Genomic DNA, 27,971 nt, shown 5'->3' on the forward strand with positions numbered 1-27,971 from the left:
GGGACTGTCCTTGTACGATCAGGACATTGGAGGTGGGACTGTCTGTTTACGATCAGGACATTGGAGGTGGGACTGTCCTTGTATGATCAGGACATTGGAAGTGGGACTGTCCTTGTATGATCAGGACATTAGAGGTGGGACTGTCCTTGTATGATCAGGACATTGGAGGTGGGACTATCCTTGTATGATCAGGACATTGGAGGTGGGACTGTCCTTGTATGATCAGGACATTGGAGGTGGGACTGTCCTTGTATGATCAGGACATTAGAGGTGGGACTGTCCTTGTATGATCAGGACACTGGAGGTGGGACTGTCCTTGTACGATCAGGACATTGGAGGTGGGACTGTCTGTTTACGATCAGGACATTGGAGGTGGGACTGTCCTTGTATGATCAGGACATTGGAAGTGGGACTGTCCTTGTATGATCAGGACATTAGAGGTGGGACTGTCCTTGTATGATCAGGACATTGGAGGTGGGACTGTCCTTGTACGATCAGGAAATTGGAGGTGGGACTGTCCTTGTACGATCAGGACATTGGAGGTGGGACTGTCCTTGTATGATCAGGACATTGGAGCTGGGACTGTCCCTATACGATCAGGACATTGGAGGTGGGACTGTCCTTGTATGATCAGGACATTGGAGGTGGGACTATCCTTGTCTGATCAGGACATTGGAGCTGGGACTGTCCTTGCATGATCAGGACATTGGAGGTGGGACTATCCTTGTATGATCAGGACATTGGAGCCGGGACTGTCCTTGTATGATCAGGACATTGGAGGTGGGACTGTCCTTGTATGATCAGGACATTGGAGGTGGAACTGTCCTTGTAAGGTCGGGACACTGGAGGTGGGACTGTCCTTGTATGATCAGGACATTGGAGGTGGGACTATACTTGTATGATCAGGACATTGGAGCTGGGACTATCCTTGTATGATCAGAACATTGGAGGTGGGACTGTCCTTGTATGATCAGGACACTGGAGGTGGGACTGTCCTTGTATGATGAGGACATTGGAGGTGGGACTGTCCTTGTAAGGTCAGGACACTGGAGGTGGGACTATCCTTGTATGATGAGGACATTGGAGGTGGGACTGTCCTTGTATGATCAGGACATTGGAGGTTGAACTGTCCTTGTATGATCAGGACATTGGAGGTGGGACTGTCCTTGTAAGGTCAGGACACTGGAGGTGGGACTATCCTTGTATGATCAGGACATTGGAGGTGGGACTGTCCTTGTATGATCAGGACATTGGAGGTGGGACTGTCCTTGTATGATCAGGACATTGGAGGTGGGACTATCCTTGTATGATGAGGACATTGGAGGTGGGACTGCCCTTATAAGGTCAGGACATTGGAGGTGGGACTGTCCTTGTAAGGTCAGGACATTGGAGGTGGGACTATCCTTGTATGATCGGGACATTGGAGGTGGGACTGTCCTTGTAAGGTCAGGACATTGGAGGTGGGACTATCCTTGTATGATCAGGACATTGGAGGTGGGACTATCCTTGTATGATCGGGACATTGGAGGTGGGACTGTCCTTGTATGATGAGGACATTGGAGGTGGGACTATCCTTGTATGATCGGGACATTGGAGGTGGGACTATCCTTGTATGATCGGGACATTGGAGGTGGGACTGTCCTTGTAAGGTCAGGACATTGGAGGTGGGACTGTCCTTGTAAGGTCAGGACATTGGAGGTGGGACTATCCTTGTATGATCAGGACATTGGAGGTGGGACTATCCTTGTATGATCAGGACATTGGAGGTGGGACTATCCTTGTATGATCGGGACATTGGAGGTGGGACTGTCCTTGTAAGGTTAGGAGGACTTTGGAAGTTACACACTACATTCGCCACAAAAGGGAGCACCACATTTATCAGTATAGCTGCTCAGCTCCGTATAATCCTCTGTGTACAGAAGAGTGTGGAGGGGAGGGTGCGCAGCTCTTTGGAGGAGTACGGTAGTAGGAAGTGTGTTTCCTTACCCAGGGATCCTCCAGCAGTCCTCCAGGTGATCAGTGAGTGTTGTATGTGTGGAATATCATAGAGCGATCAGAGGGCTATTATTATTATTACAGGAGAGAGATTGTACACAGGGTGGGCTGGGATGTGCAGTCCTCTAGTATTGAGGGAGGACACAGTGCTATGTATTATATTAGTAATCACGAGGATGTGTTGTGTAATGTACGGAGGAGGAGGAGGAGACCAGGGATCTCCTATTATGTATATTATACCATGTGGCACACATGTCAGTGATCAGCTTCCTGCACACAATACAATCCTCGCACAATCCTGATTGGTTACACTGGAAGTCCCAGCAGTCAGGATCTACGATGGACAGGTGGATGTGGATGGCCATGCACTGCAATGACAGGCTGTCAGCAGCTTCAGCTATTGGGGTCTTTGCACACAGCTGGCATTTACCCGCAGTGATGACAGCGGGGAGCACACACAGATCAGCGCAGGTAATCGCTGGCAGTGCGCTCAGTCCCCAAAAGCTGCGCCCAGCGACTGCCATTGCGGATTCAGTGGATGCCGCTATCCACACACAGTGCTTAATCCCAGCCACAGGAATTGCTAGATTCTTACCATTGTGATTTACAATGTGGCTGAATACCATCTACCAACAGCTTTGTAGTGCGAGGACCTGCTAGGTTGGACTTAAATGAAAGCGCTACTTAACCCAAAAGAAAACGTTTATTATATTGCAGGTCACCAGTCCTTAGATGTGATGTCTGCATTAGGTTTCCTTTCATCTGGTGATCCAGCCAGTAAGTCTGCTGTTTTTCAAAAGAACAAGCTCTCCTGTGGAATGTATCAGTTACACGGATGAGACAAGCCATTTAACACTGACAGGGGTGCTTACAATGATCAGCTTTTATTTATTCATGTAAAACCTTTATCTCAAAAGGAACAAGTGCCAGTCCGGAGTATGCGTCTATTGACGTCCTCTCGGCAACACGCTCGCAGGGGAAATACTGTGATGGCTGTGTCACGGGCAATCACAGATTGTGGTATATGGTCAATCACCGCAGCCTTTTACCACGTGATTGCCATGTCCAATGACAGGTGATCTTAAATGTACACATATGAGATCATCTTTCATTGACAGCTCTCCTTCTCCCTCACACAGAGGGAAGGACAGATCCTGTGAGATTGTGAGTTTGCTACAATTTATGACAGTTACATTTATTACACTGCCTAAACAGTGTCATCAGAGCCATAGTGTCACTATGTCATCAGAGCCATAGTGTCACTGCGTCATCAGTGCCATAGTGTCACCGCGTCATCAGTGTCATAGTGTCACCAGAGCCATAGTGTCACCATGTCATCAGTGCCATAGTGTCACCATGTCATCAGTGCCATAGTGTCATCGTTTCATCAATGCCATAGTGTCACCATGTCATCAGAGCCAAGTGTCACTATGTCATCCGTGCCATAGTGTCACTATGTCATCAGAGCCATAGTGTCACCGCGTCATCAGTGCCATAGTGTCACGCGTCATCAGTGCCATAGTGTCACGCGTCATCAGTGCCATAGTGTCACTGCGTCACCAGTGCCATAGTGTCACTGCGTCATCAGTGCCATAGTGTCACCGCGTCATCAGTGCCATAGTGTCACCGCGTCATCAGTGCCATAGTGTCACCGCGTCATCAGTGCCATAGTGTCACCGCGTCATCAGTGCCATAGTGTCACTGCGTCATCAGAGCCATAGTGTCACGCGTCATCAGTGCCATAGTGTCACTGCGTCATCAGTGCCATAGTGTCACTGTGTCATCAGAGCCATAGTGTCACCGCGTCATCAGTGCCATAGTTTCACTGCGTCATCAGTGCCATAGTGTCACTGCGTCATCAGTGCCATAGTGTCACTGCGTCATCAGTGCCATAGTGTCACTGCGTCATCAGTGCCATAGTGTCACTGCGTCATCAGTGCCATAGTGTCACTGCGTCATCAGTGCCATAGTGTCACCGCGTCATCAGTGCCATAGTTTCACTGCGTCATCAGTGCCATAGTGTCACCATGTCATCAGAGCCATTGTGTCATCAATGCCATAGTGTCACTGTGTCATCAGTGCTATAGTGTCACTGTCATTGTGTCATCAGTGCCATAGTGTCACTGTGTCATCAGTGCCATAGTGTCACTGTGTCATCAGTGCCATAGTGTCACTGTGTCATCAGTGCCATAGTGTCACTGTGTCATCAGTGCCATAATGTTACCGTGTAATCAGTGCCATAGTGTCATCGTTTCATCAGTGCCAGTGCCATAGTGCCAACTTCCTTTAGATCTATCATAATCCCTGTCTCATACCTATGTGTTCTCCAGTGTGGTTTCTGTTTCGCAGAAACGCACTACAGTCTATGGTTTCCTATGGGTCATGCATGTTCACATCTGTTCGTTTTCCACTGATGCGTTTTTTGGAAAAGGTCAGGGACTTTTTTTCACAACAGGTTGCATTTTGATTGCATAGACTTCAATGGAAACACAGCAAAAACACATCAGAAACACAGTGCTTGCTCTTTTGATGCATTTTTGCTGGTTTCTCCTGCAAAACAACAGACACCTCCCAGAAACGCGTAAAAAAAGCATGTAAAAAAATTGCAAAAAGTACTGGGAAAATGCATCAATTGCAACCTGCTTAGGTGTGAACCAGGCCTAATCTACATAATGCAGGGGCCTCACTGATTGGGTACTATCTTAATGGATTGTTTGAAAATGGTATTGTTTACCACAAACTTGAGAGTTAATTTGACAATCAGTTTCGACCAAAATGAGCAAAAAATTCAAAGGACAAGGATGATATATTTTTGTCAAATCTAATGGGAACCAACTAGTTAATTGTCATTAAATTCATTCCTGGCCAAGAAAAATTGTAACTAGTCTTATGGGCAAGCACTTGTCAAAGTTAATATGGAAGTAGAACAACCAATGAAAATCAAGACACTTGGCTCCATTTGAGTATGCGGTAAGATACCACACAGCATTTTTCAAGTTTTTGGGCATTCACTGAAAAACACTACTAAAATACCGCAGGAGTTATTTCCTGAAAACATGGAGTATATCCGTAGTGAAAGCCTGCAGTAATTTAATTCCACTGGTAGCCGCTGTCCTGTCACAGGCTGTAAATAGTTGGTTGTTAAAGTGTTACTAAACCCACAACAGTAAACTCAGTCTGTATATGCAGTAAAGCATGCTTGTTATATTCACTGTGGAACCTAAAGGCTGTTTGATCCTGTCTTCTCTGATCCATCCCCTTTTCCACTGTCCCCTAATAATTTCCTGACAACACAGAGCTTATGGGGGTCAGGCCGCACATGCTCAGTTTGATGTGGATTGCTAGGGAGGTTTTTTTTTTCTCTTGGGAGGGTGCATGTGATCAGCACAGGGCCAATCAGCACTGTCCAGACAAAGGGTCAGGGGTCTTGCAGTTTCATAGGTCATTCAGAAAACTCCTACAAGCTTTAACCAGTGCTTGGCTGGACACTGATAGAAGTCACAAGACTGCTCTAACAGAGATTGTGAATGCAGGCTCCTGGGTTGAGTAACACTTTATGGAGTGGGCAGTTTCCAGCGTCCTTAACAACCAGTAACTGTCATAGTTGTTAAGGAGCGCGTGACTGTCTTGTCCTTAATGACCACCGAGTCATCAGCTGTCAGCAGGGTTCCCTGCTATCAGCTGAATGTAAAAAAAAGAATTGCCAGTCTTAAAAAATAAGAAAAAAAATGGTGTGGGGTCCCCCAATCCACACCAGGCCCTTTGGGGTCTGGCATGGATTTTGACCCCTCAAAAATCCATACCGGACACTTATCTGAGCATGCAGGTCAGGAAGGGGGGGGGGGCGAACAAACCCAGCCCCCTCCGAATCATACCAGGCCACATGCCCATGACATGGAGGGGTTTCCCCCCCAAAACACCTTGTCCCCCTTGACAAGGGCCTCTTCCCCAACAACCCTGGCCGCTGGTTGTGGGGGTCTGCTGGTGGGGGGTTTATCGGAATCATGGGGCTCCCAGATGCTGCCTCCCATGTGAACGAGTATGGGGTACCTAGTACACCTACTCAATACAGTACCCCTACACATTCACTATAAAAAAAAAAAGTTTAGCGTAGAAAAAGACAGTAGGCAGTTTTTGATTTTAGTCCTTTATTTAACCGCTTCCTGACCAACCGCCGCAGTTATACTGTGGCAGGTTGGCTCCCCTGTGTGAGCCATTGTAGCTATACGTCAGTTCGCAAGGTCGGGGTAGCAGACGCACACGCGCTGCATAGCGGGGGTGCCGATGCTCGTGGCCGACGGTCGCAATGACCGTCAGCCACGAGTCATTGTGAGCAGGAGACATAGAACAGGGACGAGTGTGTGTGTAAACAAACACTTCCTTGTACTGACAGAAGTGACAGATTGTGTTCCTACTAGCTAGGAACCATGATCCATCATTTCCTCTAGTCTGTCCCCTCCCCCTTCAGTTAGACTCACCTCCCAGGGGAACACAATTAACCCCTTGATTGCCCCTTAATGTTAACTCCTTCACTGCCAGTGACATTTTTTGTTGATCACTTTATTAATGCCAATGGTCCCAAAAATGTGTCAAAACTGTCCGATGTGTCCGCCATAATGTCTTAGTTATGATAAAAATCGCAGATCGCCGCTATTACTAGTAAAAAAATAATAAAAATGCTATAAATCTATCCCCTATTTTGTAGACGATATAACTTTTGCGCAAACCAATCAATGTACGATTATTGCGATTTTTTTTTATTTTTTTTTTCTCTTTTTTTTTTTTTTTTTACCTAAAATATATAGAAGAATACATACCGGCCTAAACTGAGAAAAAAAATGTCCTTTTTTTAAAAAAAAATGGGGATATTTATTATAACAAAAAGTACAAAATATTGTGTTTTTTTTTCTTTTTTTTTCAAAATTGTCGCTCTTTTTTTGTTTATAGCGCAAAAAATAAAAACGCAGAGGCAATCAAATACCACCAAAACAAAGCTCTATTTGAAAGCTCTATTTTCTATTATGACTTATGATGGTGGTAGGGCTCTTGACATCTGATGTAAAGGGGTTAGGGGGTGCTCTAGACATCTAGTCTTACAGATACAACTGGTCCTGTGAGGGCAACCATTAAAGGCTGATGCGGCCCACGAGGTAGAAAGTGCAGAGCCGTACCCTGGCTCACAGCTGTCATCTAAAAAGCAACCAGTAATGTTAATCAACAACATTGCTGAGCGCTAAAAGAGAGATAAAAAGAAACATTTCATCTTTCTGTGTATATGTATTTACAGATCAAAGGCATGAACTTCCATCTGTAAATGAAGTCAGTTTAACCACCTCGCGCCCGCCCTATAGCCGAATGACGGCCGTAGAGCAGGCGCGTTCGTCCGGGAGACCGTCCCTGGACGTCCTAATGTTTACTTCCGCAATGCGCTCCATCGCGGGCGCGCATCGCGGAAGTTCTGTGTCCCCCGGGGACAGGAAAACACAGACCGCTGTAAACGGCCAATCACAGCGGCCGTTTACAGCGTGATCGGCGTGTCCAATGGGAGATGATCTCATATGTAAACATATGAGATCATCTCTCAGCGCCGCTCTCCCTCCTCACACAGACAGTGTGAGAGGGGAGAGATGAACGGCTGCAGCGGCAGCCGTTCTGCCTTGAGTTGATAAAAAAAAAAAAAAAGTGCCACCCTCCCCCAGCAGTGCCATCCGCCCCAGTGCCATCCACCCCAGTGCTACCTGCCCCCAGTGCCACCTGTTGTCAGTGCCATTTGTCCCCAGTGCCATCTGTCATCAGTGCCACGTATAAGTGCCATCTGTCATCAGTGCCATGTATAAGTGCCATCTGTCATCAGTGCCACGTATTAGTGCCATCTGTCATCAGTGCCACATATCAGTGCCATTTGTCATCAGTGCCACCTGTCAGTGTCACGTGCCATCTGTTGTCAGTTTCACATGTCATCAATGCCACTTATCAGTGCCATCTGTCATCAGTGTCACGCGTCATCGGTGCCATGTATTAGTGCCATCTGTCATCAGTGCCACGTATTAGTGCCACGTGTCTTCAGTGCCACGTATTAGTGCCACGTGTCATCAGTGTCACGTATAAGTGCCACGTGTCATCAGTGTCACGTATAAGTGCCACGTGTCATCAGTGCCACATATTAGTGCCATCTGTCATCAATGCCACATATTAGTGCCATCTGTCATCAGTGCCACGTGTCATCAGTGCCACGTATAAGTGTCATCATTGCCACGTATCGGTGGCATCTGTCATCAGTGTCATGTGTCATTGTCCTGGTGCTTCAAAAGTGTAATAAATAGTCAACAAGTTAGATGTGTAATTTATGTTCCTAGAACACATGATGGCGCTACCTGCATGTTGGGCCTCTATGTGGCCAGGCTGTGAAAAAGTCCCACACATGTGGTATTGTAATACTCAGGAGGAGTAGCAGAATTTTTTGGGGGGTGTCATTTGTGGTATACACATGCCACGTGAGAGAAATAACCTATTACAATGACAATTTTGTGGAGAGAAAAAAAATGAAAAATCTTAATTTTGCAAAGAATTGTGGGAAAAAAATGACAGCATCAAAAAGCTCACTATGCCTCTTACTAAATACCTTGTAATGTCTACTTTCCAAAAAGGGGTCATTTGGGGGGTATTTGTACTTTCCTGACTTGTTCGGGTCACAAGAAGCCAGATAGTCCACCATTACATCAGATGTGATCAATTTTGTGCGATTCGCACCACAGCTTGTAGACTCTCTAACTTTCACAAAGACCAAATAATATCCACTAATTTGGGTTATTTTTACCAAAGATATGTAGCAGTATAAATTGTGTCCAAAATTTATGAAGAAAAATTAATAATTTGCATAATTCTGTCACAGAAACAAAGAAATATGCGTTTTTTTTTCAAAATTTTCGGTCTTTTTTCATTTATAGCGCAAAAAATAAAAACCCCAGAGGTGATCAAATACCACCAAAAGAAAGCTCTATTTGTGGGAAAGAAAGGACAAAAAATTCATTTGGGTACAGTGTTGCATGACTGAGTAATTGTCATTCAAAGTGTGAGAGCACCGAAAGCTGAAAATTGGTCTGGGCAGGAAGGGTGTTTAAGTGCCCAGTAAGCAAGTGGTTAAAGCAACCCTGTCAAGTAAAAAATAAAATAAATTGTTCCTCTGTTTAACCCCTTTTTAACCCTTAATTTACTCTAATCACCCTTATTAACTTGTTATTTTCCTTCCCTATTTAATAATTATTTTCCTGCTGATTTTTTTTCTAGTAACTATTAATAATTAAAAGTTTTTTTTTTTTGCCTTGTTCATTAATATTTTTACACCTTTAACATATATTTACATAATTCACATTGAAAAAAGGCAAAATTTTAAAAAATACATTTATTTCATCTGTAAAATAAAGAATAAATAGTTGCGCTAAACCCGTACACAAAATAAAAGGAAATTAAATGAAAATTCCCCCCAAAAAATGGAAAAGATAAGCATAACATGAATACACTATGAATCCCAATACTAATAAATGCGTGTAAAATTAATTAATGGTATAAAATCTCGCACATGGTATAAATAAATATCTAATTCATCAAGTCCATATAAAGAATTGAAAAATTCCACACCCGTGAAAAAATGCCAAAAAAACTGTGTGAGTGACACTACTAATAGGATAAAGTCCATCCGTGAATAAATCTTCATATGTATGCGCTGTGACTGATCCACCACCAAAAATGTGAAGATTGGCTGCTTACCAGATGTCTATGACCCCCCCCCCCGTTACAGAGGGTAATAGAAAGCCTGTAACAATAGTAAGTCTTTTCCCAGATCGCCACACGATCTCGCAATTCCCTGTATTGTACAGCCTCCAAATTGTAGGTACACCCCTCGGTATTCTCCAGTCAGATTGTTGTTAGCCCAAACGGTTGTTAATGTAATGTTACGACAAAAAACAAAAGAGCTCCGATAGTGTAAAACCCACATATTTAATATGTATAAAAAGAATAACACAAGCAAATAAGTTCAAAAAGCCTCAAGTCCGGTTCATCGGCTGATACACACTCAGACAAACCTGTTCCTCTCGAACGTCCGTCTACAAACACAAGGTGTCGTCAGCGCGTCGCTCCGCCCTACGCGTGTCGTAATAGATTACGTCATCTGTAACATAACTTTTCAATGCTTTGTACCATTGCTGACAGATGAAGTGTAAGCAAAAAAGTTGCAATTGGTATCGGCAAGTACTAAAAATAAACACTCTAATATAACTTAATGGTCATTTTTTTTTATTTCTTTACACATTATATTATTTTTCATTACATTTCTTTACATTCATTACATTTTGAAGCAAAGAGTATTATGTCTTATTTTTTTGACATCTTGTTTGATAATGTAATGTTCAGGGGTTGTAAAATCTTTTAAATTAAAAAAGTTCTTCAGAATCGTGATCTTTATTCTAAGCAAAGAAATGGCGATTCTCATGTTATCCAGAATTGTGCAGCTCTAGTATGTATGGCTTTTAGATAGGGGCTGTATATTGTAAGCTCTTTGAGGATGGGCAGTGATGTGAATGTACAGTAGGAAAGGTGCTGCATACATTGTCAATGCTATATACAGTAAATACCTATAGTAAATAAATATATGAATAATGCGTTCCTGGAATTGTGTTAGGTTATGTGGCTTCCTCGAGTTCTTCTTTCCCAGTTGAAAGGGACGTGTATGACATGTTTGGATAATGTGCAGGAACCACTAATGCCATTGCCTTCTTCTTATCTGTAATAATGCCGGATTTTTTGTGCCTTTCAGAAATGCAGAATCCCAGGAAAGAAATGGCTGATCAGCTGCACAACTTCTGTGCTCTGGGCGATACTACCAAGCTGTTTGCTCTTCTAAGTCATTCATCCTCAATCATTAATGAAACGGCTGAAAATGGATGGAGTGCTCTTATGTTCGCAGCTAGGAATGGCCACTTTGATGCAGCGAGGATGCTGCTGGAGAAAGGGTAATTACAAGTCTTACTTTTACATTTCTTCTCAGACAGGCCTATTAGATGCATTGATGGGAACATCCAGCTTCTTTCTCCCATTCATTTTTCAGCTATTCATTTGTACAAAATCTTTTGCTTGAAAGGATCCCAGCATCAGAACTCGCAGGCTTGACATCTTTTAATTATACCTGAGTATGGTTCAAGCACGCTGATTGCGTGGAATGCTTGCTCTTGCTGGATGACAAATCTGCCATCCTTTGACCATCAATTTAAGCATTTCTTTTGCTCTGCTGTGCCATACAAAGCCCTCATGGTATTATAATCTGTGATGACGTGTATGCCTGGGCAAAATTAAAAAGAAAAACACCAGCACAAGCAACACAATACATGCACATTACTTTGTTTTTTCTATTTACAAATGCTGTAAGCGGAGAATACCTGCCTTTTTGACAGAAATACACTTATTAGTAAGTTGATAAAAGAGTGTATCTACTGGTCTTAAAGGGGTTCTAAAGTCAGAAGGTTTTTTTTATCTTAATGCATTCTATACATTAAAGGGGTGTTCTAGCCTTAAAAAATTTTTTTTAAAAGTCAGCAGTTACAAACACTGTAGCTGCTGACTTTTAATAAGGACACTTACTTGTCCAGGGCGCCCGCAATGTCGACCCACCCAAGGCCGATATGTCCTTCGTATCGTGTCCCAGCGCCACCATCCTCACTAAGGGAAACAGGCAGTGGAGCCTAGCGGTTTCACTGCCCATTTCCTACTGCACATGCGTGAGTTGCGCGGCGCTTTGTGAGTGGCTCCATTGTGTTCTGGGATACACACATGTCCCAGAAGGCAACGGGGGCTGCTCCCGAAGAGGAGGAAGCGCCGTGGAATAGGAAGAGGCAGATTAGGAAGACTGCCTAGTAACAGGGGTTTCTGGTAAGTTAAAAAATATATATTTATTAATGCTATTTTTTTATTTTTAGGGTGGCCCTCCACTTTAAGATAAAAAAAAATCTGCATGCAGCAGCACCCCTAATACTTAGCTGAGCCCCATCTCGATCCAGTGATGTTGCACAAGAGTCGCGGCTGCTCAGGACTGCCCCTCCTTATTGGCTGAGACAGCAGAGGGGTGCCATTGGGCCCCCGCTGCTGTCATAGTCAGTGAGCCAGTGATGAGAGAGAATGGGCAGGGCCGAACCGCGGCTACATGTCTGAATGGACACACCGAGCAGCAGCCCGGGTGCCCCCATAGCAAGCTGCTTGTTGTGGGGGCACTCACCAGGAGTGCCAGTGAGGGACTTGTGAAGAGGAGGATCCGAGCTACTCTGTACAAAACAATTACACAAAGCAGGTAAGTATTAAATAATAAAAAAAGAGACTTTATTGTCACTTTAAATCTCTAGCAGTGTTATCAGACCTGCCTAGTTCTTCCCTTGCACTACAGAAAATGTCCCCCTATGTTATGTATATATGGAAAAGTAGTAGTAGTCCAGAGAGAACTCAGTAGAGCGGAAAACACTGGGGTTTATTTACGAAAGGCAAATCCATTTTGCACTACGAGTGCAAAGTGCACTTGAAATTGCAGTGAACTTGGAAGTGCAGTCGCTGTAGATCTGAAATGAGGGGAAGCTCTTCTGATTTTATCATCCAATCATGTGCAAGCTAAACTGATGATTTTTATTTTCCTTGCATGTCCCCCTCAGATCTACAGCGACTGCACTTCCAAGTGCACTTTCAGGGATATTTTTGCAGTAGAGGAACCATGTCAGCTCAAACAAAAAGTTAGGAGCACACTGGATTTCTGGCACATCACCAGGTCATCTACTTTCAGCAATTTAAAAGAGTGCAAATTATTGCAGAAATGTAATTTCTTAATATTATTTCACTCATACACTTTTTATATTGCTAGAATTTATTAGAACTAATTATACCAATTCATAGTTCCCTTTTTGTAAAAAAAAAATAAAACCTAATACGTGCACATGATTTTTCAGGTAACAAAAAATGTGCATTTATTTTTATTTTTTTTACACTGCAGCCTGAAATCACTGAGTACAGTTGTCTGCCCATACCTCCTGTAAGGGCACACAGTTACTGAAGGGCAGGAACAGTCAATGAACTATGAGGGTGCTCATCAGCGTTCTTGTAGTTCATTGAGAACCACAAGCCATCCGCCGAGGTTGGCTGCTGCACAGTAACATGTTACATGTAATACCTAAATATGGGTGTTACATGTTACAAAAGATGAACTTATCCTTTAATACCCAAGTCTGTCACACTATTTCAAAGCTGATTAGGATGGTCATCCCTCTTTCTGACTAAAAGTCACTGGACTCATCGACAAAACTGTCAGTGTCCAAACCACTTACCATCCGCAGGCTGTCATATGACGTCCCCGGCTTTGTGGGGTTATATCTGAATGATGCCTGAGGCTACAGACATCATTCACATTTGATTTCCTTCAGCATTTTCAGTCTCCGATTCTCTACACCATACGAAACAATCATAGCAGCTGTTCCACCACTTGATCATTCTAACGGGCGGCAAAGGGGGACGTCCCCCCCTCCCGCCGCCCTCCGGTGCTTCTAAGGACTCACCGCAGCGATCTGTGAGTCGGTCACAGTTGATCATAGAGATTTCTCTATGATCGTCGGAGGCCGGGCGCGATGTTATGATGTCACGCCCGGCCTCTGCGTTCAAAAAACCGGTGCCGCCTCAGCTGGGAAGCCAGGATTTTATTTTATTTTTTTTTTGATTTCAGGCTTCCCAACCTGGTGAGATGTGGGGTCTTATTGACCCCATATCTCACTGTAAAGAGCTACTGTCATGTCATATTCTTATTACAAGGGATGTTTACATTCCTTGTAATAGAAATAAAAGTGATCAAATTTTTCTTTTTTTTTTTTTTAAAGTGTAAAAATAAAAATTATTTTGTAAAATTAACAATAACATTTTTTTTATTGTTTTAAAACGTTCCTGTCCCTGTGTGCTCGCACGCAGAAGCGAACGCATATGTAAGTCCTGCCCACAGATGAAAACAGTGTTCAAAGCACACATGTGAGGTGTCGCCGCGATAGGTGGAGCGAGAGCAATAATTCTAGCCCTAGACCTCCTCTGTAACTCAAAACACGTAACCAGTAAAAAAATGTAAAGCGTCGCCTATGGAGATTTTTAAGTACCGAAGTTTGGCGCCATTCCATTGCGTGTGCAATTTTGAAGCGTGACATGTTAGGTATCTATTTACTCGGCGTAACTTCATCTTTCACATTATGCAAAAAATTGGGCTAACTTTACTTCTTTGTTGTTTTTTTTTAAAGCATGAAACAGTTTTTTGTTTTTTAAATGCATTTGAAAAATAACTGCGCAAATACTGTGCGAGATAAAGAGGCAGCCATTTCATTCTCGCATATATAATGTTTGGGGGTTCTATGTAATTTTAGAGAAGAAAAATTATGATTTTTACACATAGGAGCAAAGTGTCAGAATTGGCCTGGATGCGAAGTGGTCAAATTTACAAATCACAATGGTATTCTCTAAAAATGATGGGGATTCCCTGCTCATTCACCTACTAAACAGAGCGAGCGCATGTGCGCCAGCAACGTGGAAGCAAACCAGATCACTATGTGCTTTCTCAGAAAAAAAAACGAGACTTTGCTAGTGAAAGACCTAAAGCCTCCAGCTGTGCTATAAGTTTAACCACCTCAATAATGGGCACTTTCATCCACTTCCTGCCCAGGCTAATTTTCAACTTTCAGCGCTATCGCACTTTGAATGGCATTTGCGTGGTCATGCAACACTGTACCCAAAAGTTTTAGATAGCGCTTTCTTTTGGTAGTATTTAATCACCACATTTTTTTTGTTTATTTAATGATGTGCACTTATTGGCACTGTTGGGGCTGCACTGATTATCAGTGTAAATGTGCTCTGTAGGCACTATGACGGCACTTCACAGGGAGGAATGCAGATAAACAGCAAGTTTGTTTGCATGTGATCAGCTGTGATTGGACACAGCTGATCACATGGTAAAGGGCTGCTGTGATTCAAAGAGCACAGCAACAGTCACAGAGTGCACCCGATGCGTGCCCCCGGGGGGTACGCTGAAGGCGTGGTCTGGGAGAACATCCATGGACGCTGTCCCACAACAAAAGAGCCATGCTATAGCCATCTAAAATGATTAAATAGTTTGTTTGGGACAAGCTGAGCTATCGCCTTTACTAATAATTGTGGCTGCTATCCGCACTGCATCACCTATATAGAGCATACAGCTATGTTCCAGCTACAGTACAGAGACTGCTGCTGTGCCGCTGGAGCAAAATCAAGTTGTGCTGCTCAGCCATTCACAGGAAGTCTTTCTTTTTTTGTGAATGAATACAAGTCTTCCTCTGATTGGTCGAGGGGGAAAGGCAGGCAGATGACTTTGCAATCTCCCCATTTAGAGGTAGCCTTGTACCCATTGATAAAATACAAAGCTTCCTGTTAGTGCCTGAGCAGCACTCAGCCTAAGGCCCCTTTCACACATGTGGACCATTCAGATCTGCCTGTCAGTTTTTTCAGGTGGACCTGAATGGACGCTCCATACATCTCTATGGAGTGGCAGATCCGATATACTCCCCTAAATCCAGACGGATTGGAAACCCATTCAGTTTATACAGCACTGATAGCTGCTGGAATGTATTATGAAGTAAATAATTTGTTTGGACCAACTTGTCCTGATTGAGATCCGTGCTATGACGAATGACGGCTACAGCACGGATCTGCATTGCCGGGACTAAATCTACTGATGTCGCCCCCTGCACGAGTGGCCTGCGTGCCCCCTGAAGGGCGCGCATGACGCACTCTGTGATCAGCGAGTCTATTAGAATCAGTGCCGACTTATCTGTCCCCATCAGTGCCACCTTATCTGTGCCTATCAGTGCCGCCTTAACTGTGCCTATTAGTGCCCACCAGTGCCGCCTCATCAGCGCATATCAACGAAGCAGAAAAATTACCTGTTTTGCAAAATTTTATAACAAACTATTAAACGTGATTTTTTTTTCAAAAGTTTTGATTTCTTTTTTGTTTGTTTAGCATAAAAAAAAAACAACCAACTGTGATTAAATACCTCCAAAAGAAAGCTCTATTTGTGGGAAAAAAATGATAAAAATTTCATTTGGGTACAGTGTTGTATGACCGCGCAATTGTCATTCAAAGTGCATCAGCGCTGCAAGCTGAAAATTGGTCTGGGCAGGAGGGGGGTTTAAGTGCCCAGTAAACAAGTGGTTAAAGTGATAGCAAAGCTCGCTTTTCATGGCTTCCTTACTAGGGTTTGCATGGTACACCTGGTTAGGTTTATGACATTCATTAGATTATTGGAATGATCTTGTTCCTTGAGACCAGGGGTTCCTGGAGACCAGGGGTCTCCAAACTATGGCCCTCCAGTTGTTCTGGAACTACAATTCCCATCATGGTAAATTAGTGAAAGACAGGCCTTTGCGCTACTACTAAAGAATACAAACAATAAACAGGGTAAAAATACCTCTTCAAAAAAACAGTGTATAAAATGGAAAAAATAGAAAAAATATATAAAAATATTCAACAACAAAAGTGCACGTGCAAATATAAGGTGCAAGAAATGCAGCTGAACCTGATAGTGTACACAAACTACCCAGCAAAAATACAAGTGAAAAAAAGTCCTGCGCAAATCAATCAAAAGAAAAGTCCTTTTAAAGTGCTAAGTGCTGATGAAGTATAAAAAACATATAAATATATGAAATGTATAGAGAAAAATATGCAACACATAAAAGTCTATAAACTGTGATTCATAGGCACCAATGGTGAAAAATCGCAGATGAAAGCAGTGATATAAATCCACGGACTATAGGCTCTCAGAACTCTCACCTCCAAATAGAAAAAACAAGCACATCAGAAAGAACTGGCCAACTCCACTCCTCGTCTCCAGCCACCAGGGGGTGGCGATATTCTCCACAATGGGCCACAAGGGGGCCATATAATGCCTATATAATTATACTGTAGTAGCAGGGAGGATTTTCACAGAAGTGTGCAGCTCAAATCTGTCTGTCACAATGGGAAGAGCTGGACTCCAGCGGAATACAACAGTCCTCAGGGGCCTCAGTGAGTACAGAGGAGGACTGTTGTATTCCGCTGGAGTCCAGCTCTTCCCATTGTGACAGACAGATTTGAGCTGCACACTTCTGTGAAAATCCTCCCTGCTACTACAGTATAATTATATAGGCATTATATGGCCCCCTTGTGGCCCATTGTGGAGAATATCGCTGCATAGTCTGCTACAGTGGAGGACCCCCCTGGTGGCTGGAGACGAGGAGTGGAGTTGGCCAGTTCTTTCTGATGTGCTTGTTTTTTTCTATTTGGAGGTGAGAGTTCTGAGAGCCTATAGTCCGTGGATTTATATCACTGCTTTCATCTGCGATTTTTCACCATTGGTGCCTATGAATCACAGTTTATAGACTTTTATGTGTTGCATATTTTTCTCTATACATTTTATATATTTATATGTTTTTTTATACTTCATCAGCACTTAGCACTTTAAAAGGACTTTTCTTTTGATTGATTTGCGCAGGACTTTTTTTCACTTGTATTTTTGCTGGGTAGTTTGTGTACACTATCAGGTTCAGCTGCATTTCTTGCACCTTATATTTGCACGTGCACTTTTGTTGTTGAATATTTTTATATATTTTTTCCATTTTATACACTGTTTTTTTGAAGAGGTATTTTTACCCTGTTTATTGTTTGTATTCTTTAGTAGTAGCGCAAAGGCCTGTCTTTCACTAATTTACCATGATGGGAATTGTAGTTCCAGAACAACTGGAGGGCCATAGTTTGGAGACCCCTGGTCTAAGCCTACACAAGGATGAAGACTCTCCCCACCCTCATCACCATGCACCATCACTGTCACATGGGTGCAAGGGGAATGAGTCAAACGCTCCTCCATACTTGGAAATACACATTTTTTATTCTCCTCCAGCAGAGAAAAATACTGTAGCAATGGAGAAGTGAAGGGAAGTATGTGCTGCTAGGGTATGAGTGTTTTTGTGTTTAGTATACAGCATTTTCAGTAGTAAGTTTTAACACTTTTTTTCTATTTATCTTTAGGTGTGACAGAACATTAGTGAACAAATCCAGGCAGACTGCATTGGACATTGCCAAATTTTGGGGTCACAAACACATTGTTGATTTGCTCACAAACTCTAAAGGTGGGCCAAAGCCTAACTTTTTACAAAATGCCAAAGAGGAACATGAAAATTATTTTAGCAATACATTTTTGGACCGAAGAAGTGACAAACGGACAGACAGCAACTGGTTAAAATCCAAACAGACACACGTCAATTCCATCTACCTTATTTTCTCTGACTTGAGTCCTCTGGTATCTTTAATTGGGGCTAAGGATAGCGTACAGGAGCCAGAAATCAAGCTCTGCAGACTACAGTACGAAGATGTGAAAGAATATCTGTCAAAGCCCGATGAGGGCTCATTAATTTTTCTTGGTGTAGATAAACAAGTCAATAATCCATGCTCTACAGAAGGCAGGAAGCCTGGGACAGAAGAGGACGATGGGCTGGTTGCCTGGTTTGCTCTTAATATGCACAATATTTCTGCAGAGCAGTTTGGAAGCAAATATGAAGGCTGCTACTTCCTCCAGCCCCCAATGCCTGCCTTGTTGCAGCTGACCAGTACAGAAGCAGGTGAGATGACATGATTGGCAGTCGGTGTTTTTACTTCCTTCATCTTTCAAGTTTGTAAACTTGTGTATTTTAGCTGGCCAATCAGATATGCCCATTTCATGAAAAGCACATAAGTAGAGTGAAGGGAGGGCAGGTTCATAGGAATTGCAAGAGTTGGGTGGCTGCATTGGACTGAGAGAGGGTGGGCATGTTGGAAACAATGCAAAATGATAATGTTCACCCAGGACTCCTAGTTTATGGAACATATACAACTTAAAACGTGGGTTTATTTATAAAACATTCATTGGACCAATGGCACACACATTTGTGCAAGTTGTACAAATTTTGGCTGTAATTTCTGCGCATCTGCGGTAAAGCGTTGCTATTTTTAGCGGCACTTTACCGTTTTAGCAGCACTAGCATAGCGCTTTTAACCCCCGCTAGGGGGCGAAAAAGGGTTAAAACCACCTGTAACATGCTGCTGCCCCATTGATTTCAAAGAGCATGGACGCTTTAGGAGTGGTGTATACTCCGCAACTACAGCGCTGCAAAGATGCGGACTGCAGGATTTTTTTTACCAGCGTTATTTTTAGCGTTGTAGTGCCTGTAAAGGGCCTCAGTGTGAAAGTAGCCTTAAGGGTAACTAAAGGTGTGTTTGTTTTTTAAACAAACATGTCATACTTACCTCCTCTGTGCAGTTGGTTTTGCACAGAGTGGCCCCGATCCTCCTCTTCTGGGGTCCCTTAGCGGTGCTCTGGCTCCTCCTCTTCTTGAGTGCCCTGTTGGAGAGGCACTCTCCCTCGGAGCACTCGTGCAGGCGCGCTCATGTGTCCTGCTGCTGCGTCCATTAACACAGACAGCAGGACTTAGCCCTGCCCCCCGGCTCCCACATCATTGGATTTAATTGACAGTAGCGGGAGCCAATACTGTGCTGCTATCAATCTATCAAATCAGGACCCGAGACACCGGTTGGAGCTGGTGTGCTCGTCCCCGTTGCTGCAAAGACAGAGTTCAGGTAAGTAAAAGGGGGGAGCTGCACTACAAAAGGTTTTTCACCTTAATGCATAGAATGCATTAAGGTGAAAAAACATGAGGGTTTACAACCCCTTTAATTCTTCTGATTGTCAGCTCCAACTTGTGGCCAAAATTAGGTATAGTTTTTAAAATGGCTCAATGAGAAAATGTACCACATTTTGGACACTAGATGGAGCTAAAGATCATTAGATCTAGAGGAATTTTTCGATTACAGAAATTACAGCCAAAATGTGTGCATCCGGTGTCCAACTAATGTTTTATAAATTGGCCCCAAAAGTGTATATCGAGACAAGGCTTATTTATTTATTTTAAGATAATATAGTGAAGGGTTAGACCCTCTGCCAAGATCTTATTACTGCCTGTGTCCCTCTTTTATTTGTATTGGTGACCAGTGACACTGTAACTAAGTGAGGGTAAATCCCACATTTTAGAACTGTCACCAAAACCAAAGAACAAGGGAAAATTTTCCAATGGAAACAACTGTTTTAGTGACCGCTAACATAAAATAAACGCCTTGTTCTCACCAATTTTCTTTTTCATATATGGGATGAAAAAAAAAAAAAATCTTGGGGCAGCAAAAATGAACCGATGAGGGAGTTTTAACTTCTCTATACTCTCTTCAATCCCCAAAACTAAAAAAATAGGTTTTAGCTACACATACCCTTTGTATATAGAGATATCTATGAAACGAGCACACAGCCAATTTAGGTGGATTTGTTTTCCTTAGTATCAGATTCTTGGGGCTAATTTTATAAAAGCAGTATTCTTTTTCTACTGACCCAGCAAATTATTCCTTGTTTTAAACAACCTGTCATACTCAAAGAAAATAAATATTTTTTTTTTTAGAGCCCGAATAGATGTCTGATTTACTCGACCAGCATGACAGTTATTCCCCTGTAGCCCAATTTCTCTGCTGTGAAATGTATCTTTTATTACTTTACTGACTAACAAGGTGTTCGTGTACAACATCTTTACATGGCTAGCAAGAAGAGGACCAGTCATGACTCTGCTTACACAAGAATCTGAAGATTCGGATTAAAGTGTTATATTTATGCAGTTTCACTCACAAGCAATTTGTTTGCTCTACTACTGACTCGGGCCCCTTTTACACTTTTGTGAGCCAAAAGTTGTGTGACTTTGACGCATCTTGAAGCGATGCCTGTGTAATTTTGAGGTCTATGGACCTCAAGTTGCATAAAAGTCGGACCAAAGTAGAGCAGGGACTACTTTGAAATCGCTGCGACTTGAAGTTACACTGATATGAATGGTGCTCATTGGAAACCATGGGGTACGACTTGTCATGCAACTTTGCAGTCCCAAGTCGCTCAAGTGTGAAAGGGGCGTTAGACTCTTCAGTTTGAGATTTGGGGATCAATGGTGACTTAAAGTCTGATAGTAGTCCTATAAACTGCTTGGCATCAAACACTGTCTTCAAGGTTTCTTCTTTGGTGTCTATCTGTACATGCCTATAGATCTTCACAATATATTTTATGGTGCTCTTCTCTGCCCCTCGGTCTCTGAAAGATGCATATGCATAAAACTGATATTTTTGTTAACTATTAAGTCTCTTAATCTAACTACATGGATCTAGAACATTTTTTTTTTTTTACTATAGGTGTACCCTTGGACGAGGCTTCTCCTTTTTCTCTTCCTTTTTTCTTCTCATTTTTGGCTTTCGCCTTTTCCTCTCTAATTAGGTTTTCCTGTTTCCTTTGGGACTTAGAGGAAATTTAGAATATAATAAAAAATAAAAAAAACAGTACTTTTTTTTTTCTTCCTTTTTCTTTTCTTGTTCTCGAACTGGACCCCAGAAACTGTTTTTTTTTTTTGTTTTTTTGCTGCTTTCTCCTTTTATATTTCCCAATATAAAGACCGCTCCCACCACTTCACGTGTAATCAGTCACTTGGATCACTTTTAGCAGTTAGAGAATCACCGTCTGAAAAAAAACAATCATGGGGTTATGGCATATTGCTGCAGCCATAGCCCCAGTATTCCACTTCCTACTGAGGACATCTTTTGACTATGGCCTGGTAAGGAAGTGGTTACAGTTCACCAAATTACTGGTGGTAGTAATAGTAAAGGTAAGGGCCCTACCTAGGATTAGGCCTCACAGAAAGACTCTTCTGCACCCCTCTCTGGTTTAGATTCACTTTGTTAATGGGGTCTGACTTCATGGCTAAACTCCACCAACTGCCATTTCGCTGTCCAGTGAGTGTGTCCTTACTGGGAACTGAGGAAGTCTTCTTTGACAGTGGTGTAGCCGGAGTCAGTGAAAGGCACACCTCTCCAAAAAAGAAATCTATATCAGATAGGGTCTAGTCATGGGCCGTTCAAGCTTAGATAGGCCTTTATGTCCAACAGTTAAAAATGGAAGGCCAGGTTCACTTTTAATGCTGTTGTGTTTCTGTTTTCTAGGGATTCTAGCACAAGCACGATCGGTGCTTGCTTGGCACAGTCGATATATATTCTGCCCAACCTGTGGGGGAGAGACCGTTATAGAGGAAGGTGGATATAAGCGGACTTGTTTGAAAATAGGATGCCCTAGTCTGAAAGGTATCCACAACACCTCCTATCCAAGAGTAGGTAAGTACATAAAGACTAGAGGACACGCGGTATAGAATTTATTTCTGAAATATTAGTTTGTTTTTACTCCCCGTATAATACACTAGAAAGTTTAAGAATTAATGTGTGAGTGAGTGTTGTGTTATTTATTTATTTATTTTGGGTACTTATATAGTGCCGTCAATTTATGCAGCGCTTTACATATACATTGTACATTCATATCAGTCCCTACCCTCAAGGAGCTTACACTTTAAGGCCCCTAACTCATATTCATACGTACACATACTGGGGACAATTTAGACAGGATCCAATTAACCTACCAGCATGTCTTTGGAGTGTGGAAGGAAACTGGAGTAGCCAGAGGAAACCCACGCAGGCACAGGGAAAACAATCAAACTCCAGGCAGGTAGTGGTAGTGGTGGTTGTTATAGGAGTTTTATACCTTTTTTAAACGTTGTTTTACACTATTAGCTGTACTCTTATCATCATACTGTCTTCACCCAAAAGAACCCTAAAAACCAGTCCCATGTAAAAGAAAAAATAGTATACTTACATTTCGGCACCTTCTGATCTCTATCCTCATTTTGTTGACACAAACGTTCAGCATTCACCATTTTTGGGATGCCTGTGTCCTGTGCTGCCCGCTGTGCTTCCATCTCCTGTCTGGTATTAGTCAGTGGATGGAACCAGCGCATGTGGCATCCAACACTTCCAACGCTGAAGATTCTGACAAAGGCTGTAGGGCTTCAACTGAATGAAAATGTGTCAAAGGGAAGAATAATATTCTAAATGCAATTTTTTATTTTTTATTTTTTTGGCCAACAGCAGTGTAAGAAGCTTATCAACACTAGAGTGGACAGATCTGTAGCAGCTATGTATGACAACCCATCAGCTTTTATCTTCAGCTTGTTCAGAAAATAGAAGATATAAGCTGATGGGTTGCCATGCACTGCTGCTCCACATTCTATCTGCTCCAGTTATGATAACTTCCCATCAGCCCCATTCACATTGGAGCAACTTGTCATGCAATTTGACAGGTCAATTTGCATGATAAGTCGCATCCTATTGCGGGGCCATGGCACTGTTTAAATTGGTGCAACTCTGACTTTATGCTGCCCCACCAATTTGCACTACTTTTGGCAATTTCCAGTACGAATTGAAAAGACATCTGTGCATGAAACGGCACAGATGTCTTCAGAGTCCCACCTGAAGTCGCACAGAGATGCGGCTTTGAAATCGTCTGATTTCAGATGAAGTTGCACAATTTCAAAGCCACAGTCAATGTAAACGGGAGCTCAGTGTCTCTTTAAATCATATATCCGGGAGCAGTTGGCGCCTATTCATTTGTGGATTAATTTCAATATCATCTAATGTTAAATCTGTACCCCAGGCAATAGGCTAAATGTGCAAAATGCATACATCTTAAGATGTTTTAGCTGCCAAATGATTTGCAACTCTGTTGAGTCAATCGTGCGATATAAACACCTCTGCCACACTGTACTGCTAGGCAAGTGATACAGTTAGATATCTGCTTTTAAAACACATTAGTACTGCTGTTTTTTTTTTTTTGGGGGGGGGGGGGGGGTTTAATAAAGAAAATATTCAATGGAGTTGATGTACCAAACACAAAGGCTGTTGCAAGGGACGTTGCACTTTGCAAGTGAATTTGCTCCAGAGCTTAGTGAATGCAGTGAAGTTTCACTTTGCAAAGACTATCTGATCATATGCAAGGAAAATAAAGAATTAAATAATTCAATAAAAATTAAAGAAAAAAAAAAACGCATGTTTGGCTTGCATATGATTGGATGATGGAAGTCAGTATGCCTTCACCTCATTCACTAGGCTCTGGGGAAAATTCCCTTACAAAGTGAACAACCTGTTTGCCTTTAATAATCCCACCAACTCTAAAACTGCTTGACTAATGCACTTTTTAGTGCTTCTGCATAAGAGGTGTAAAGGAGTATTTTTAAAGCATTTCTCTTCATATCTGCAATAAGGGCATTGCAGGCTTTACACTGCGCTCTGTGTGTTTGTGTATACAACTTAAAATGCCAGTATGGGGCATTTCAAGTGTTGTCCTATGATTTGTGGAGAGGAAAATGGGCAGCTATTTAAAAATTAGCCCTTATCTACTAAGGAAAATACACTTCAAAAAAATCCACCATAATTAGTGTATAATCCACAATAAAAAAAGAAATCCAAACCTCAATAGGTGAATGAATAAACATTACGCCCATATAAAATGCCAGCACATTAAAAGAGAAGTATGGCTAAAGCTCTTTTGGTCATACTTCTCTTCTGGGTCACAGGAGTACACTTAGTTCTACACTCCTGTGACCCAGATTCAGCTGACAGTGTGCTAAAGCCCATTGTCAGCTGACATCACAGAGCTGGCTCAAGCTCTGCAGGGATCCCAACAATAATGTTGGGATACACCCAGATGCCTGACCAACAACTGGCTCAGCCCCTCGGCACATTGCTGAGAGCCTGAGCCAGCTGCTCCCACCCCTCTCCAGCCTGGTGCTCCAGTGAGTGCTGGAGGGGCAAAGCAGTGAGCAGTGACTGATAGTCTCCGATCTTTGCTTAGTAAAGGCCGAGTGATTCTCTGTCTTATAGTTGGCAGTGAACAGCTGCATCATCAGACCGATGATGCATCCACATAGCTGAGTATGATTGTTTTTTTGGTAATCCTGCACTTCTCTCTTAGGTTATTATTATTACTATTGTTATACAGGATTTATTTAGCGACAACAGTTTGCACAGTGCTTTACAAAATAAAAGCAGACAGTACAGCTACAATACAATTCAATACAAGAGGGATCAGAGGTCATATGTACAGTAACTGTATGTAAACCCAAAATGATATTTTGTGTATATAGCAGGACATTTTATAATAAGCCTGCATAGCCCACAGTTTATAATACTTGCTGTGAAAACTCTTTTTGCAAAGCATATCCTATCATGTGCAAGGAAAATAAAAATAAAAAAACAGGGTTTGAATCGCACCTAGCAGATGATTGAGTATTTAAATGGATCACTGCTGCACTTTATTTACGAAGCTAAAGTAACTTTCACTTTGCAGAGTAAATTTTACACTTTGCTAAGTAAACATCCTTAACACCAACTACATTATTTGCTGTATTAAAAAGATGTTTTGCTTGGTATATAAGCAGCAAACAACACAATAAACGTACAAAAGAGATATTATAAAGTAAAAAACCCTTACATTGAAGTCATAAACAGGTTATATAGTGCCAGTCCTGTATAGAAATCAAGTGGATAGATTTAATCCACAGATTGCTTGTGGTGAGCAGAGTTAGCATATATTTTAAAGGCTAATGCTTAGTACATATGGGCCGAATGCCAGGAGACATTGGCACATGGTATAAAAACCGGCCGACATTTGGCCCGTGTGTATTTCAGCTGGTCTGACAGAACCTGCCTCAGAATGCTGGAAATCCAGCAGCCAAGTGGCTCCCAATCAGGGTTCGCAGCCATTGGCTAAGAGCCCTGATCGGAATGTTCTGGTGGGTAGAGATGGGTTTCAGCATGTTTGAAATTCCACATGTCCGATCCCTCCAGGAATCCGACACTGCACACGGCTAATCACAGACAATGAGACATTTCCCAATCTGTGCTCACAAGATTGGCTAGCCATAATAAAATAAAATAAAAATTCTGAGAAAACGCTTACTTCAATTTATTGCACAATACGCCAAAAGTTTCATAGATACATAAAATTATTCCCACGGTTTGTTGCTACTTGCCTAAAAATTTTCATTCTATTTGCGATGAGAAAAGCTGCATGACCGCATGTGGGAGTTCTTCTCCCCACAGCAGCTGTCACTTTTGAAATTGGTGCAACTGCCTGGAGCTCCAGCCGCACAGCTGCGTCATTCTTTCACAGAGGTCTGTGAATAAGACCCCTTTCACACTGAGGCGGTTTTAGTGCTAGAAATAGCCTCTAAATAACGCTTGAAAACTGCCTCCCATTCATTTCAGTGTGGCTTTTCACACTGGAGCGGTGCGCTTGCAGGAGGTTAGGAAAAGTCCTGCAAGCAGCATCTTTGGAACGGTTTGGGAGCGCTGCATACAGCCCTCCCAAATTGCCCTGCCCATTGAAATGAATGGCCAGCCTGAAAAGTGCTTTGGAAGTGCCGCAACACGGGTGCTTTTAACCCCTAAGTGCCACTTAAACAGCGGTTAAGTGGCGCTAAAACAAGCAGCGCTTTACCGCTAACGCTCGGCGGCCCCAGTGTGAAAGTAGCCTTAATAAACTACAAATCTACTGTGGCAAACAGACTTGTAGTTGTCAATGGGTCACAAGGGCAGTAATCACCTCACTTGTGGTTCATTGACACTTCCTCCAGCTCTCTGAGAGCCCGTAGCTCTGTAGGAAGAGCCTTGCATTGTACTTGCCATCCACTGGTTACAAATAACAAAGTAACTAAGATGAAGCTTTGTCCACTTCACTCAACCAAATATGTGCCAACAATAATGTTTTCTTAATTTTCTTTGCATGCGATTGGGTATTCAAAGTATACACAGGTTCGCCTTACTACATCCACTTTGAAGAGCAGCTTCGGTCAGGTTTAAAAAAAAAAAGAAAAGTGAGCAGCAACAAATAATGTAAATATATAGACACTTACTAGGCCAGGGATCCAGCTGTGCCAAACCCAGGCCGGTTCTTTACCAGTCTCCAGGTCCCTGGTGCCACCAGCTTGCTTGTGGGAGCTGGCTGTGATTCCCACTGCGTATGCGCACTTTTGGAATGGTCTCACAGTCTCCCGGGAAGTGTGACATGTACCAGGAGGCTGCGGGGGGTGGTGGCAAACTTCCGCTCTGCTTGCCTAGGCCGAATTAGAAGTGGGTATCTGTCAGAAAAAAAAGGTACCTGCTCCCAGGAATAAAATAAAAGAGTTTACAGTAATGACAAAGGAGGGGAGAGGAGGAGGCTGAATGGAACTTCCCTTTTCAGATGAAATTCCACTTTAAGTAAACAGACTCTATTCCTTTCATAAACCGACCCAACTGATAAGCTTTGCACCTATTCACATAAAAGTAATTCAGCTTTAGCATCTTCATAAGCTCTGATTCATAATTCCATTGCATTGAAGGCACACGTCGGTATGCTTTTCCTTACAAACTTCTCACCATAGAACGTAATAATGTAATACGGATATGTGATCTTCAAGCAAGTGAAGCGTGAAATGCAGAAACCGGAAGCATTGTTCCAAAAAACATAAATTGTTTAATTCTGACTACATGTCACATTGCATTATTGCACTGGAGTGATTTGTGCTTTTATTACCTCTCTAGTGGTGATATTTTTAGAAGGCAGAAAGCGCACTATTCTCCCATGTCAGAAAGAGCCATATAACTTATGCCATGTTGATCAACCGGAGTATACGAGGTGCTATAAATCTCAATATATGTAACGGCTAAAAATTTACGGTGCTTCTATGCTAAATATTGGCCATTCTGCGTGTGCGTATGATTGTATGCCACTACGTTGTTGTAAAGTTGGATATTTCATAGAAGATTCACAGTTCTAATACTACTATATATTTCCTGCTTGGTGCCTGTGACATTTCTCTTTTGTCTCGGTAACAATTTGCCTTATCGCTTACAGTATTCGTAAATCTTGTTGACTCTTATAGGAAGCTAACCCATACAGTCGTGTCCTCCTTTGTGTATGTAGAACATGCTAG

The 27,971-nt window shown here is 42.5% G+C and overlaps 1 protein-coding gene across 3 annotated transcripts in view; it reads left to right on the plus strand.

Moving 5' to 3' along the window:
* The first annotated feature begins 1,701 nt into the window (after positions 1-1,701).
* Positions 1,702-27,971, plus strand: part of NUDT12 (nudix hydrolase 12) — a 51,348-nt gene continuing 25,078 nt past the window's right edge. The window contains exons 1-4 of one of the 3 annotated variants that reach the window (XM_077462318.1): positions 1,702-1,800; positions 10,811-11,006; positions 18,094-18,683; positions 22,114-22,281. In XM_077462318.1, the coding sequence (XP_077318444.1) occupies positions 1,749-1,800; positions 10,811-11,006; positions 18,094-18,683; positions 22,114-22,281 (1,006 nt within the window). In that variant the 5' untranslated portion in view covers positions 1,702-1,748. Of the gene's footprint in view, positions 1,801-1,850; positions 2,020-10,810; positions 11,007-18,093; positions 18,684-22,113; positions 22,282-27,971 lie in introns of those variants that run through there. The other 2 variants (XM_077462319.1, XM_077462320.1) reach the window with 2 other exon arrangements.

The sequence above is a fragment of the Lithobates pipiens genome, unplaced genomic scaffold (assembly GCF_037356315.1).
Source record: "Lithobates pipiens isolate NorthernLeopardFrog02 unplaced genomic scaffold, aLitPip1_a1.2 Scaffold_3, whole genome shotgun sequence".
Lineage (NCBI taxonomy): Eukaryota > Metazoa > Chordata > Amphibia > Anura > Ranidae > Lithobates > Lithobates pipiens.